Here is a 14031-nt window from a genome sequence, read left to right as displayed (position 1 = left end):
GAGCCTTACCAGCCGAAGCTTAGAAGCTGCATCGGCCGCCCAATGCCGTAGCCATAGGGATCTGCGAGATACCACAGAAAGAGACATCTGCTTCGCAGACGCCCTAATAATATCATATAAGGAGTCTGCCAAATAAGCCAAGCCGGACTCCAAATCAGCCAGCTCCGAATGGACAGAACCTCCAGACTCCATTAAATTATCTGACATCACTTGCGACCACTGCAGACATGCGCGTGCCGCATAAGAACTGCAGATGGCGGCCTGCAAGGTCAGTGCCGCGACCTCAAAGGACATTTTTAAGGAAGATTCAATCTTCCTATCCTGCGCATCCTTCAACGTCACTCCCCCCTCCACCGGTAAGGTAGTCCGTTTGGTTACCGCGGCCACCAAAGCATCCACCCTAGGTAATCTAAACTTATCCAGTTCAGCCAGGTCCACCGGATACAAGAGCCGCATGGCTTTTGCCACCCTTAAACTGGCTTCCGGCGTATCCCATTGCGCCGAGATCAGCTCCTGCATGGCTTCATGCACCGGAAAAGACTTAGGTGGTCTCCGTGTGCCAGCCATCAGGGGATTACCTGATACCGCAGTATCAGCCTGAGAAATATTCAGCCCCTGTAAAGCCTTTGAAATTAAGGAAGACAGTTCTTCCCTATGAAATAACCGTAGAGCGGACGGGTCATCCACTTCCTGACCCGGGGGATCCCCTGCATCCCAATCCAGGACCTCCCCCTCCTCCAACGATTCTGGAAGAGAAAAAGGGGATCTAGCCAGAATATCCTCTGCTTCGACGGTCGCGAGCCTGCGCCTCTTTGCACCCAGCGCCCTCGCTGGCGACCCCACCGTGCCCTCAGCCGGTTTGCCTGTCTCCCCAGGCACCACCGCCGACGTCGAGGGCACCAGAAGGGACACCTCGACCACTGGCACCGGCGGGGCGGGCTGCGCACCCTGTAACAAAAATGCCCTGTGCAGCAGCATCACAAATTCCGGCGAAAAAGAACCCCACTGAAGGGCCGCTGAACCGCCCTGCTCCGGGCCGGGGAGCGGGGCCGCGACTTCCGCAATTGCTCCCGCCTCCCCCACCGCCGCTGAACTCCCCCCTGCTAAGGAAGAGCCTCGCAGCTCTGACTCACCCTTGCGTGCCGAGGACATGTCCCGTGCCTCTGTTACCCGGGCAATCGCCAGCTCACAGGCCTGCAACAAGGCACCTTCAGCCAGGGCAAGCTCACACTCGGCCGAGCAAAGGCCCGTCGGTGTTCTGCGCGCTCCACAGCGCGAACACCTCTGACCGGCCTCCGTTGCCATGCCGCGTTTCAGCACGGCTGCTGCTTTTTTTTTTTTTTTTGTACACACGCGGCAAACGCCGCCGACTCCCGACTCCGCCCCCAACCGCCCCTACAGTCGGGAACGCGACACCCAAGCCCCGAGGCAGGGAAAACACTCACCCCTCTGCTCCCGCGATCCCAGACGCCAGGACACAGCTGGTAAGTGTACTGCAAGCAAAAGCACAAATTGCCAAGCTCAGCACGAACAGGAAGTCGATTCTTTTTTTTTTTTTTTTTTACTGGAATGAAGAAAGAAGACTCCTGCAGGACCAACAAACCCTCAATCACCCGGAGGGGAGGGTGGAGTAGGGACCTGGGGGGGCCCAGGTGTAACTCCTAAAGCCGGCACCACTCAGCCAGGCACCCCTATCCTACTGAAGAGACATAGTCTCAACAGAGGAAGTCCACCGAACACCAATATCTCCGGCAGCATCCAGAATCCAAGAGCTAGAGGGCTAGCTCAGTCCCTGCTGGGAGATAGAGTAAAACTGAATCAACAGAAGGAACACCAGGCTTTAAGGCCAACTGTTAATCAGTTCTCTATCTCCACCTGCTGGTCGATGTGAGCTATACCCACTAGTCTGGATTCATCTGCTGCTTTGCTATGGAATGCTAGATTTGTTCTCAATGGCAATAAGAGGAAAAACCACTCCACTTAGCTTTAAGGTGTGTTAGCAGGTCCCGACATGGGCCATGTTTTGAGGGTCTGTTTCAAGGAACCCAAAGGAGATGTGCAAAACTTCAAATGCCAGAGAAATAGTTGCTGAGTGATTCGGACAAAACACTTGTGTTCATAGGATGAAAGATCTCTTCTGATTTTCCATTAATGGAAGTGTTTTGTCCGAATTACTCAGCAACTATTTCTCTGGCATTTGAAGTTTTGCACATCTTCTTTGGATTCCTTGAAACAGACCCTCGAAACATGGCCCATGTCGGGACCTGCTAACACACCTTAAAGCTAAGTGGAGTGGTTTTTCCTCTTATTGCCATTGAGAACAAATCTAGCATTCAAAGAGCACGTTGCCTTATTTACTATTATTTTGCATTAAAGTCGTACACAGTGATGGGACGACTATAGGAACCAAGGCTCTTGGTTGGATTACACAATTCTGAGTGTATATTAAAATTGTATTACCTCACTTCTTAATACCTATATTTAAGATCCATATTTGACTTTCATATATTGAGAAGTCTTGGTTCCTGTTACACTCTTCTTCAGAGATGGTCACCTCGGAGGCACAGTCTGGATCACCCTGTTCCGCTTCTGGGCTTAGCTCGGGGCAGTCTTCGTTGGTGGCTCCAGACCTCCCATTTTGTGCAAGGGGCGAGTCTGGACCAGCCACAGTGGATGGTGCTGCTCACAGATGCCAGTCTTCTCAGTTGGGGAGCTCAGTGTCTAGGTCACTCAGCTCGGGGCACCTGGTCCACAGAGAAGGCTTCTTGATAGATGTCTTGGAGACCAGAGCCATCTGTCTGGCATTTCTAGCCTTCCAGTCCTTTCTGATGGGCAAATCAGTCAGCGTTCTGTCGGACAATGCCACAGCAGTGGCCTATGTCAGTCATCAGGGGCGCACCAGGTGCACTTTGGTGGCACAGGAGTGGCTCTGCTCATGGTCTGAGCAGAGTCGCACTTTCAAGAAATATCAGCATCCCTCATCGCCGTAGTGGAGAATGTTCAAGTGGACTTCCTAAGTTGTCATGTGCTAGATCCCGGAGAGTGGTGTCTAAGCCCGGTGGCCTTTCAGTTGATAGTGCAGTCTTGGGGTCAGCCCCTCATGGACCTGATGGCTACAAGTGTCAACGCCAAAATACCCCGCGTCTTCAGTTGTCGCAGAGACGGTCAGGCCGAGGGCCTGAATGCTCTGATTCATCCATGGCCAACGGAGGGGCCATTAGTGGGCAGAGTTCTTCGCATAATTCGCCATCCGGGCCTTGTGGTTCTGGTGGCTCCGGATTGGCCTCGATGACTGTGGTACACAGATCTGGTGGCGGATCCTCTTTCTCTGCCTCTCTTGGACGACCTTATGTCTCAGGGTCCCATTCCAATGTTTGATCCGGGTCCCTTTTGTCTTACGACTTGGCTCTTGAAAGGGGTCGCCTAGGTAAGAAGGGGTATTCAAAGTGATCTCAACTCTCTTGGGGCCGAGAGGCTTTCCACCTCTTGATCTTATGTGAGGGTTTGGCATCTATTTGAGAAGTGGCGTGAAGCATGTGGAGTGGTTTCTTTTTGCGCTTCTCTGCATAACATCTTGGAGTTCTTACAGGATGGCCTGGATAGGGGACTGGCTTGGTCTTCTCTCTGGGTTCAGCTTGCGGCCTTGTCAGCCTTTCAGGGGTTAGTTAAAGGTCAGTTTCTGACTGCCATTCCTGATGTGATTTGCTTCTTGCGGGTGGCCAAGTTGCTCAGGCCTCCCATGCGGTCCTCTGTTTCTTCTTGGGATCTGAATTTTTTTCTGTCAGTTCTAGTGTGCCCTTCTTTTGAACCATTGGGTGACTGCCCTTTGAAGGACCTTACTCTTAAAGCAGTCTTCTTGGTGGCCATTACTTCTGCTAGACATGTTTCTGAGTTGCAGGTTTTCTTTTGTAGGGCTCCCTTCTTGGAGTTTTCTAGGGAGCAGGTTGTCTTGAGGCCTATTCCTTCCTTTCTGCCAAAAGTAGTTTCTCCTTTTCATGTCAATGAATCTGTAGTCCTCCTGGTGTTGGGTAGGGAGGGCTCTTAGCAAAGACAGCTGCGCAAGTTGGATGTCAGTCGGGTCCTTCGCTGTTATGTGCAGAGGACCCAAGAGATCAGGAAATCAGATCATCTCTTTTTTCCTTCTAGTGGGTCCTCGTAAGGGGGATGGTGCTTTTAAGGCTACTATTGCGTGCTGGATCAAGGAGACTATTGCTTCCACTTATCATCTGAAGAAGAAGCCTGTTCCAGAATTTCTCAAGGCTCATTCCACTAGGGGTCAGGCAGCTTCTTGGGCTGAGTCTTCTCTAGTGCTTCCAGTGGATATTTGCAAAGCTGTAGATTGGTCTTCTTTGCATCCCTTTGTCAGACACTAACGTGTGGATGTTCAAGCGCGTCGGGACACGGTATTTGGTAAGCATGTTCTGGTGTTGGCTCTTCGGGGCTCCTACCCTTGATGGGTACTGCTTTGGTATGTCCCATCCATAAAGGAGCTATACTGGTCTACCAGGTGATACAGAAGGATAAATTATTTTCTTACCTGCTAATTTTCTTTCTGATAGCCTGTAGACCGGTGTAGCTCCCCACCCTATCTGTCTTTGTGCTGTGATTGCGGGTTTTTGCTTGCGTGCAGATTTTGCATTTTTCTGCGGATTCTAGTATTTTTCTTGGGCCAGGGAGAATTAAGATGTTTTGTTGTATCTTTAACTGTTTTCAGTTAAGAATTTTCCTAGGTTCTGCTTGGCTATTCGCAGACTGGATTAGTAGAGGGGAAGCTATACTGATATACAAGTTTGATCTCAGTCTCCACCTGTTGGTAGCAGTGAGGTATAATAACCATCTGTAAAGGAACTATACTGGTCTACAGGCTAACAAAATAAAATTAGCAGGTAAGAACCTAATTTCTCCTTTTCGTTGGTATCATGTGGTTAAGTGCCAGAGATCAGCACTCAGTTGATTATGACAGGAGTCGCCATGCAACATATCACCAGTAATTGGAAAAATTACAATAATCTTAGCTATACATGGAATTCGTTGTGCCACATTTACAAAATGGAAAGAATAATTGCTTTACAGAAAGGGAATTATAATCATTTTAAAAAGATCTGGGGGCCATTGGCAAATTATTGTAATGATTAGATATCATTTTCCACTGACAGTATATTTATATATAGGGGGAGGGGGAATGGTATAAAGTTCTATTAAAAGGTTAATAAATAGATAAGAATACAATATTTACATGATATTTTTGAATGAAATATTTGAGGGGTGGGTGGGGAGGGAATAAATTTATGTATTTACGATGACAATAGAAAGAAATTCAAGTGATGTGTAAAAGTTGTTGTAAGATGAAAAAATGAATAAATAATTTGAAAAAAAAAATATTGAAACCTCCCCCATGATTTTTAATTATATTATTTTCATGTATTTATAATTTAGAATAATTTAGCCACTGTCTGGATTGATAAACAGTACTCTCTTCAGTTTGAAGTTACATGTAAGAACTATACATGGAATTTGGTTTTCAACTGGATTTCATACATGAAAACTTTGATTATCATATCGCATTGCAGGAAAGCAATTTGTGTCCCTGAGCTCGGCTCTGGAATTCTTCTCCTAATGAAGTTTTTGGAGATAATCCCTTAGGCTGCCCAGTTGAGGTCTGTCTCTTCTAATTATTCTGTTTCTGGTTTCAGGCTATCCAGGAAGAAACCATCAATTGCAAATTTGAAGGAGTTGCTCTAGGGGATGCCTGGATTTCACCTATTGGTACGTCAGATTTGTGGTTGTTGGTACATCGGATTTGTGGTTAGAAGCTTGCAGGCAACCAGCATTAATGCATATAAAACAGTGGATTGATTAGACTGATGTGGTGGAAGCTTAAACAAGCTTTTAAGTAGGTAATAGGGGGGGCACTGTCACCCAATTAACTAAGAAGTCTTTCCCTAAATATAAATCTGCACTAAAACTCCACTTTCTTAGAGTGGCCTTTGGTGATATACAAGGGAATGCTGAAAAGTTAACAGCCCAACCAAGAAGAGAATGACATGAAGCCATGAAACTTACAAGTTATCCAATATATTCACCCCCTAAGTTCAACACACTTGGCACATTATCTCTGAAGTTTCTGTAACCCTTTCATAAATACTCTGATGTCTGGTCATTGAAATACTGCTGCAATCACCTCCGAATCACTCAAAATTGTCACCTTTTCAAACTCTTTTTAAGGTTTGGAAACAGAAAATAATCAAATGGAGCAAGATCTGGTGAGTAGGGTGGATGGTCTATGCACTAAAACTCCAATTGCATCAAAACATCCATCGTATTGCCAGCCTTGTGAGCAGGTTTATTGTCTTGCGAAAAAAGAACTCCTTTCCGCAGCTTCTCGCTCCTTTTTTTTTCTTTCAATGCCTCCTTTAATCAGCATAGGAAGTTACAGTAGTATTCTGCATTAACTGTTTGGCCCCTTAGAAGATAGTCATATCATTACACCTTCTTAATCCCAAAACACTGTGGCCATGGCCTTTGCTGCTGACATTTGGGTCTTGAATTTCCTTGGCGAACCTGAGTGCCACCATTGCATGGACTGTTGTTTTGTCTCAGGATCATAGTAGTTGGCACCAGCTCGATGAAAATGCTGCAAAATCAACTTGGAAAGTGTCCACGCAACATCGTTTTTCATCAATATTCAGACATTTGAGCACCCACTTGGCTGACGGCTCCTGCATACCCAGCTGCTCAAGGATTATATACCCAACACATTTCTTGGATATTGGTAATGTCTAAGCAATTGTTTTAGCTGATATTTGCTGATCTGCCAAAATCAGGTCATGGACATGGTGAACTATTTCAATAGCAGACATTGTTTGAGGCCTCCCAGATCTTGCCGTATGTATTTCAGTCTCAAAATCTCCACGCTGAAAGTTTTCATACCATTTCTTCACTGTATGATGGACATTTGTCACTCGGTGTTTGCATCATACATTCATGGATTTCCTTTGAAGTTTTCTTCAGCAGGATTAGAAACTTCATGATGGCTCAGAGTTCCACACTTGAAAATTCCTCACTTTTTGTTGACATGGTTCAATCAGTGATCTGAAATAATGTCAAAACATGATTTTGCAAATTGATACTTAACAAAATAAGATAACTTTTCAGCTACAGCTGCAAAATAACACTCAGAATTTAGGAAGTTGGTTGGGCTGAAAACTTTTCAGCACTCCCTCGTAGTGCTGCAGATAAAATGTGTGCTCTGAAACCCTCCTGGAGCATGTATACCTTTTGACCAGACATGTCAAAATCTGGCCCACCGTGTATTAAAAGTTGGCCCACCAGACATTTACCATTTTATACTTAAATCTGGCCTGCCGGCATGAACCACTACTGCTCTTCATGAGCGTCTGCCTTCGCCTGGTCCTCCCTCCAAACTGGCTTCCTAGTCTCTTCTTCAAAGCAACCTGCTGAGGATCATCGGCCAGCTGTAGTGAACCTCGCAGGCTGCTGTCGACCTCAGTAACACGTTCTTCTGATGCAATCTCATACGTCAGAGGAGGGCAGGACCGTGGCAGAGGGAATGTGCTACCGAGGTCAACGTCAGCCTGTGAGGTTCGCTACAGCCCGCCGGCGATCCTCAGGTTGCTTTGAAGAGGAGACCAGGAAGCTGGGATGGAGGGAGGGTAGGAACGGCGGGCCAAATTTGAAGGTGAGACCGGGAAGAAGGGGGAAAACATACAGGCCTTCGGGACGGGGGTTGGGCTCTGGTGTAGAAGTACCCGGAGGGAGACAAGGAGGGGTCTAGACGTGCATATGCCGGACTGAGGAGAGGATGGAGAAGAAATAAAAACAGAGGAGAGGGAGAGAGTTGGTGGGCAATGGGCTGGAGGAAGGGAAGGAACAGAAAGGGAGAGAAGTTGGACACAAGGGATGGTGTGGAGTGGGGGATAGACATACTGGGTAGGAGGGTAGTTGGGAAGAGAAAGGGAGAGATGGTGGATCTGGGGATGGTGAGGTCCATCGCTGCAGATGCGGGGATGAAGATGAAAAAAGGAAATATGCCAGACCTCCAGGGAAGGGAAATGGAAGGGGAGGACAGAGATGGAAGATGGATGGTTAGCACAGAGAAAGAAGAAAATGACAAATGGGCAGAAGACCTTGGCAAGCAAGTTATCAGAAGACAACCAGATCCTGGGACCAACAAAAGGTAGAAATAATTTTATTTTCTGTTTTGTGATTACAATATGTCAGATTTGAAATGTGTATCCTGCCAGAGCAGGTGTTAAACAGCGACCATGAACTAGGACCTAACAGAGGGAGAAAGTCTTTTTTTTTAATTTATTTTATTTACACCAGACGACGTAACCCTTTACTTCTACTAAGACTAAGCCTTAGTCACTTAGGGTCCTTTTATTAAAGTGTGCATTTAGCGTGTGCTAAATTGGTTAGCATACCTTAATAAAAAGACCTCTTAAGTATCTTAATTTAAAATTCAGCCCGTAACTTTGCCTTTTTTTTCAGATTTCAGCCCCTTATGTGATTTGACACCCCTGCTTTTGACTGTAAGAATGCTCCGTCTTTCCTATCAGTTTTGCTGGCATTTTTTTTCTGGTGATTTTGTTTTAGTATATAAATTGCCTTGGCCCAAACACTGACCATAAGAAAAGTTGCCCTTTTGAAACAGACCAAAGGTCCATCTAGCTCTCAACAGTGGCTAAACCAGGTCAGAATAGTGACATGGGCTCAGGTCCACCCAAAATTGGCTTTCCCTTTATGTAGCTGGCAGGGATCCCCAAGCCCCACCAGTCAAAGCCCTCCTTCCATCCTTAACTCTTCAAACCTAGGAGCTGCAGCTAGTAGTGCTTGCCCCTGCACTAGGCAACAGCAGTGGCCCAGGCACTCCCCCTGGCTAACCAGGTTGGAACAGCTCTGACCAGGAGGAAGACTGGCTGGTGGTGCTATAGGATTTCCATTAGCTCAGGTATTTGTTTTGGGAGGAGGGTGGTAACGGAGATGAAAAGTCATGTTCTCCCACTTTGAGCTCAGGCCCACCCCTAAATTAGCCACCTGACTGCACCAGTGGGTCACAAGTATCTGATAGGATCCCCAACAAGTGGTGAGATTTCGTAGTATGGACCCCAGAGAAACGCAATGGTTTTCCCCCGTATCTGCCTTAATTTTTTGGCTTTACCTCCAAGAACATATCTAAAGCTTTATTTTTTAAATCCAGCTATACTAACTTCCAATGTGTTTGCAAAAGGCCCTATCTACTGCCTCCTGAGCCGATTAAGCAGCCCTTTAAACTCTGGAAAAAAAACCTCATTAGTCATTCTGATTCCAGCAGAGAGAAGAGGAAGAGAGTCAGCTGATTGTCCCTCCTCTCTCCACCTGATTATTCTCAGCTGAACTGAGGCACCACCTACTACCACCTACTGGGCCTGATTAATAAAAATAATAATTTTATTCTTATATACCGCCAAAGCCATAGTAGTTCGAGGCGGTTCACAATAAGAGGAGCTGGACAATCACCGAAGATAAGGTACAAAGAAGGTATTAAAGTACATGAAGCGGATACAGGAAAAAGAGCAGGAGCCTGCTGCAATCAATCAGTGAGAGTGGGGCACTGGACAGACATCAATTCCAGTAGGCCAAGAGCAGAGTGGAAATGAGAGAATATGGTAAAAATCAGATGGAGTAAAGCGATAGGGCAAAGGAAACAATTAGGATACAAAGGGCTGTGTGTCAGGCGGGCTGCCGAAGGGCCCTTTGTGTGCCTCTTCGTGCGAACCAAGTAGGACCAAGCTAAAACCTTTGCCCAACTTCACCCATAAGTAACAGTCCACAAAACTGTTTAATTGAGGACCAGTGCACTGGAGGAAATCACTTTGAATCTACCTTCCAGTTTCAAGGCTCCAAAATTTGGAACTACCTCCTGACCTGCTTACATCGGACCTCCTATTTTCAATTTAGGAAGGTGCTAAAAATGCATCTGTTTTCATTATAGTGTTGTTATGATTCATAATGTCTATGTTGCTAACCTTATTAATCTTATGTAAACCACAGTGATTCCCAGTTGACTTTTGTGGGGTATAAGAAACAATATGATATGGTATGGAAAAAGGAGTAGGAACTGCTGCACATTCAATGAAGCTGTATATAGGAGTCGGCTGGTCCAGAAGGCAGGCCCACATGAAATGCAGACTGCATTCTGGGGCACAATGCAGGGGCCTATCCAAAAAAGCCCCTAGTGATCACAGGTACTTTACTTCCCCAGTGGTTGTGAACAGGTGGTTTTAACTGGCTTGAAGGAAAAATGACCTGGTTTACCTTTGTCCTAGTACTAAGCGTTGCAAACTTGGGATTTTGGACTTCTGTCATAGGACTATTTTGTGTCAAAGAATTGTGGACTGTTGTAAGATTAGAATGCACTATGCCCCACAATACAGTCTGCCCATCACGTGTACATGTCATCTGGAACAGCCAATTTCTACATACAGCTTATCAGAATGTGTAGATTATCTCATGTTCTACTTCTGTTTCAAACCGAGGCCTGCTATGATGTTCTTCTGACAGAGGAATGGGGTGGGGAAGTAGCTTAATGGCTAGAGTAGTTGGCTTTTTACCAGGGTTCAAATCCTGCTGCCCTCTGACATTGGATTCATCATTTACCCCATAGCCTCGGGTACAAAACTTAAGTCCTCAGTTACTCATGTTGATTTGCATTAAGTGATAAATGCAAGCCCTGTTATTCTCAGTGGGAGTTAGTTACTATCATGCATTAACACATATGAACATTAATGTGATTACTGCGTGCCATGTTAAAAGAGGCACTTGCTAGCCCTCTAGGGTAAGAATATATCTACTGGACATATAATGCACAGAGCTCCGGTGTGGAAACAGAATTGCATCTATATCTACAGTAGATTGGTTCTCTTCAGAGTCCAGATGTGTTCCCTGACTCCTTCCCCCCCATAAGAATGCCACTATTTGCTGGGTTCCTGTGCACATTTGTCTTAGCAGAGCAGTATTTCTGAAATGAAAGGCAGTTTCACAGGTGCTTGAAAGCCATTTTCTCCACTCATCTATCTGCAAATTCCACTTCTCTTACAGATTCTGTTCTTACCTGGGGGCCTTATCTCTACAGCACTGTGAGTACGTTAGGCCCACGTGTATGATGGTGGTGGTAGTCTAGGGACATGAGGTGTGTATGTGTGTGTTGTATATGGTCTAGCTAATTAGTGCTAATGTTGACTGCCTGTAATCTGCCCAGTTTCTAGAACTGGTAGGCTATAAGTTATTCAAACCATAAAATAAATTATCCCAGGACAAGCAGGCAGCATATTCTTGACTGATGGGTGACGGCACCGACGGAGCCCCGGTACGGACAATTTTAGAGTGATTGCACTCTAAGAACTTGGAAAGTTCTGGTAGGCCGCACCACGCACGCGCGAGTGCCTTCCCGCCCGACAGAGGCGCGCGGTCCCCAGTTTCTTAGTTTCCGCGGAGCTAAGAAGATGCGTTTTTCAACGGCTGTTGAAATTTTTTCTACTTGCCTTCCCGCTCGCGTAAACCTTTTTGGCTCTATTGCCTTTTTTCTTTTATTTCATTTTTGTAAAAAAAAAAAAACTTGTATTTTTTTCTTCATTTTTGGTTTTTCCCCGGCGGGGCCTTCTGCCACCATCGAGGCCTCGGCCTTCGAATTGGCTGAAGCCGTTTTTACTTTCATGCCCCCTCAGCCAGGGTTTAAAAAGTGCCAGCGGTGTGCTCGGCCTATATCTCTCACGGACCCACACAACTGGTGCCTACAGTGTTTGGGTCCTGAGCATCAGGCTTCCACCTGCACCCGCTGTGCCACGTTAAAAAAATGTACTCTAAAAAATCGCCAGATACAACAGCGATTACTGTTCGGTGCCGAGATGTCCGACCCTATTCCATCGACACCGGCTTCGGCACCTGCTCAGTCGGCACCTTCCTCTTCGACACCGCACCGGCGTCCCAGCACTCAGGTAAGCCGGCTAAGAAGCCTTCCCTGCTGGAGCGTCCTCCGGTCTCGAGTGCAGCGAGCTCAATCCTGCCGACTGTGAGGTGCCAGCGGAAGCGCTCCGCCCCTATTGAGGTGAGTCCCTCGACATCGGGCTCCTCATCTCCGGGACGTCGAGCGGCACCGCAGGTACCGCAAAAGAAAAAGGTGGTACCGGTGCCATCCCTGGATGATCGCATTGCGGCCATCCTCCAGGTGCAGCTCAAGGAGCAATTACAACATCTCCTTCCAGCTATCTTGGCACCGAACCTTCCGGTGCCGGTCCGCACTGAGCCGCCGGTACCGACAGTGGAACAGCCTGTACTGTCTACATCCACTGTTTCGGTACCGCTTCACTCGGCCTCATCGGTATCGATGCCAGTCCTCGCACCGGAGCCGAGAGCTCAACATCAGTCGGTACAGACTTCGGCACCGGTACCACCGATTACATCCCCTGGTTCCATATCGATGAGGTCGGGTAAGTCGGTGCGCAAATCCCGACACTTAGAACCATCTACCCCTGAGTCTCGGGACTGTACTTCCCATGTCAGGGACCCTGATCTGTGGGGAGATTCAGAGGAACCCTTTCTCTCTGAGGGTGAGTGTTCCTCAGATGAGGATGACTCTGCTGTACCTGACCCATCCTCTAGGCATGACACTACATCTTTCTCTTCTTTTTTGAAAGACATGTGTGACTCTCTGTCTATTCCTTTGGAGGCTGAGTCTAAAAGGTCTAAAGCCTTTTTAGAAGCCCTTGACTTTGACCAGCCCCCAAAGGAATTTTTGAAGCTCCCTCTTCATGACATCTTGAGGGAGACTTTCTACAAGAATCTAGAGACTCCCTTAACGATTCCAGGTGCTCCACGTAAATTAGATTCTTTATACAAAGTAATTCCCATTCCTGGATTCGACAAGCCTCAGCTTCCACACGAGTCTCTACTTGTGGAATCTACGCTTAAAAAATCTTCAGGAGCTAGTGTATATGCTTCTGTACCTCCTGGCAGAGAGGGTAAAGCCATGGATAAATTTGGTAAGAGGCTCTACCAAAATGCAATGTTGGCTAACAGAGCTGGTAATTATGCTTTTCATTTTTCATTCTATCTTAAACATCTCCTTACCACCATGGCTTCATTTAAGAAGTACCTTCCTCAGCGTAAACAACAATCTTTTCATCATTGCTTGTCTTCTCTGTTTCAACTTCGTAAGTTCATGGTAAGGTCCATTTACGACACTTTCGAACTTACCTCCAGAGCGACAGCAATGTCTGTGGCAATGCGTCGCCTGGCCTGGCTTCGGGTATCCGAACTTGATGTTAACCATCAAGATCGGTTAGTCAATGCCCCGTGCCTAGGGGATGAGCTCTTTGGGGAATCCATGGACTCGACCACTCAAAAGCTCTCTGCCCATGAGACACGCTGGGATACCCTGCTTAAAAATAAGAAAAAGCCTCCTCCAACAAGACCTTTCAGGCAGCAATCGGCCTATCAACGCCGCTTCACAGCTCGCCCATTACCAACAGCTTCTCAGCAACCCAGGCGTCAACAGCAACGTCAGCCTCCCAGACAACAACAGCAACAACCTGTGAAGCCACCTCCACAGCAGAAGACACAGCCCTTTTGACTTAATTCTCCAAAGTATAGCCAGTATTCCCATATCTGCTCACCTGCCTCAACCTATAGGAGGTCGTCTTTCTCTGTTCCTCAGCCGGTGGGAAGTTATTACTTCGGACCAGTGGGTCCTCAACATCATCCGCCACGGCTACTCTCTCAACTTTCAGACCCTTCCGACCCAAAACCTGCCAAAAGAGTCTGCTTTGCACAGTCCTCAATCTGCCCTCCTTATTCAAGAAGTTCAATCCCTCCTCCTTCTGAACGCTATAGAGGAAGTTCCTCTAGATCAACAGGGGCAGGGATTCTACTCCCGTTATTTTCTAGTCCCCAAAAAAACGGGAGATCTCAGACCAATCCTGGATCTTCGCGATCTCAACAAATGTTTGGTAAAGGAAAAATTCAAGATGCTTT

General features: G+C 46.8%; 1 protein-coding gene across 3 annotated transcripts in view; it reads left to right on the top strand.

The window, feature by feature from the left end:
* SCPEP1 (serine carboxypeptidase 1) overlaps positions 1 to 14031 on the top strand; it is an 87150-nt gene that overhangs the window by 31292 nt on the left and 41827 nt on the right. For all 3 annotated transcript variants that reach the window (XM_033960035.1, XM_033960037.1, XM_033960036.1), the window contains exons 6-7: positions 5694 to 5766; positions 11101 to 11138. In XM_033960035.1, the coding sequence (XP_033815926.1) occupies positions 5694 to 5766; positions 11101 to 11138 (111 nt within the window). The remainder of the gene's footprint in view (positions 1 to 5693; positions 5767 to 11100; positions 11139 to 14031) is intronic.

Source organism: Geotrypetes seraphini, chromosome 10 (assembly GCF_902459505.1).
Source record: "Geotrypetes seraphini chromosome 10, aGeoSer1.1, whole genome shotgun sequence".
Taxonomy (NCBI): Eukaryota; Metazoa; Chordata; class Amphibia; order Gymnophiona; family Dermophiidae; genus Geotrypetes; species Geotrypetes seraphini.
The sequence above is the reverse complement of the archived record's forward strand: the minus strand, read 5'-3'. Positions and strand labels throughout refer to the sequence as shown.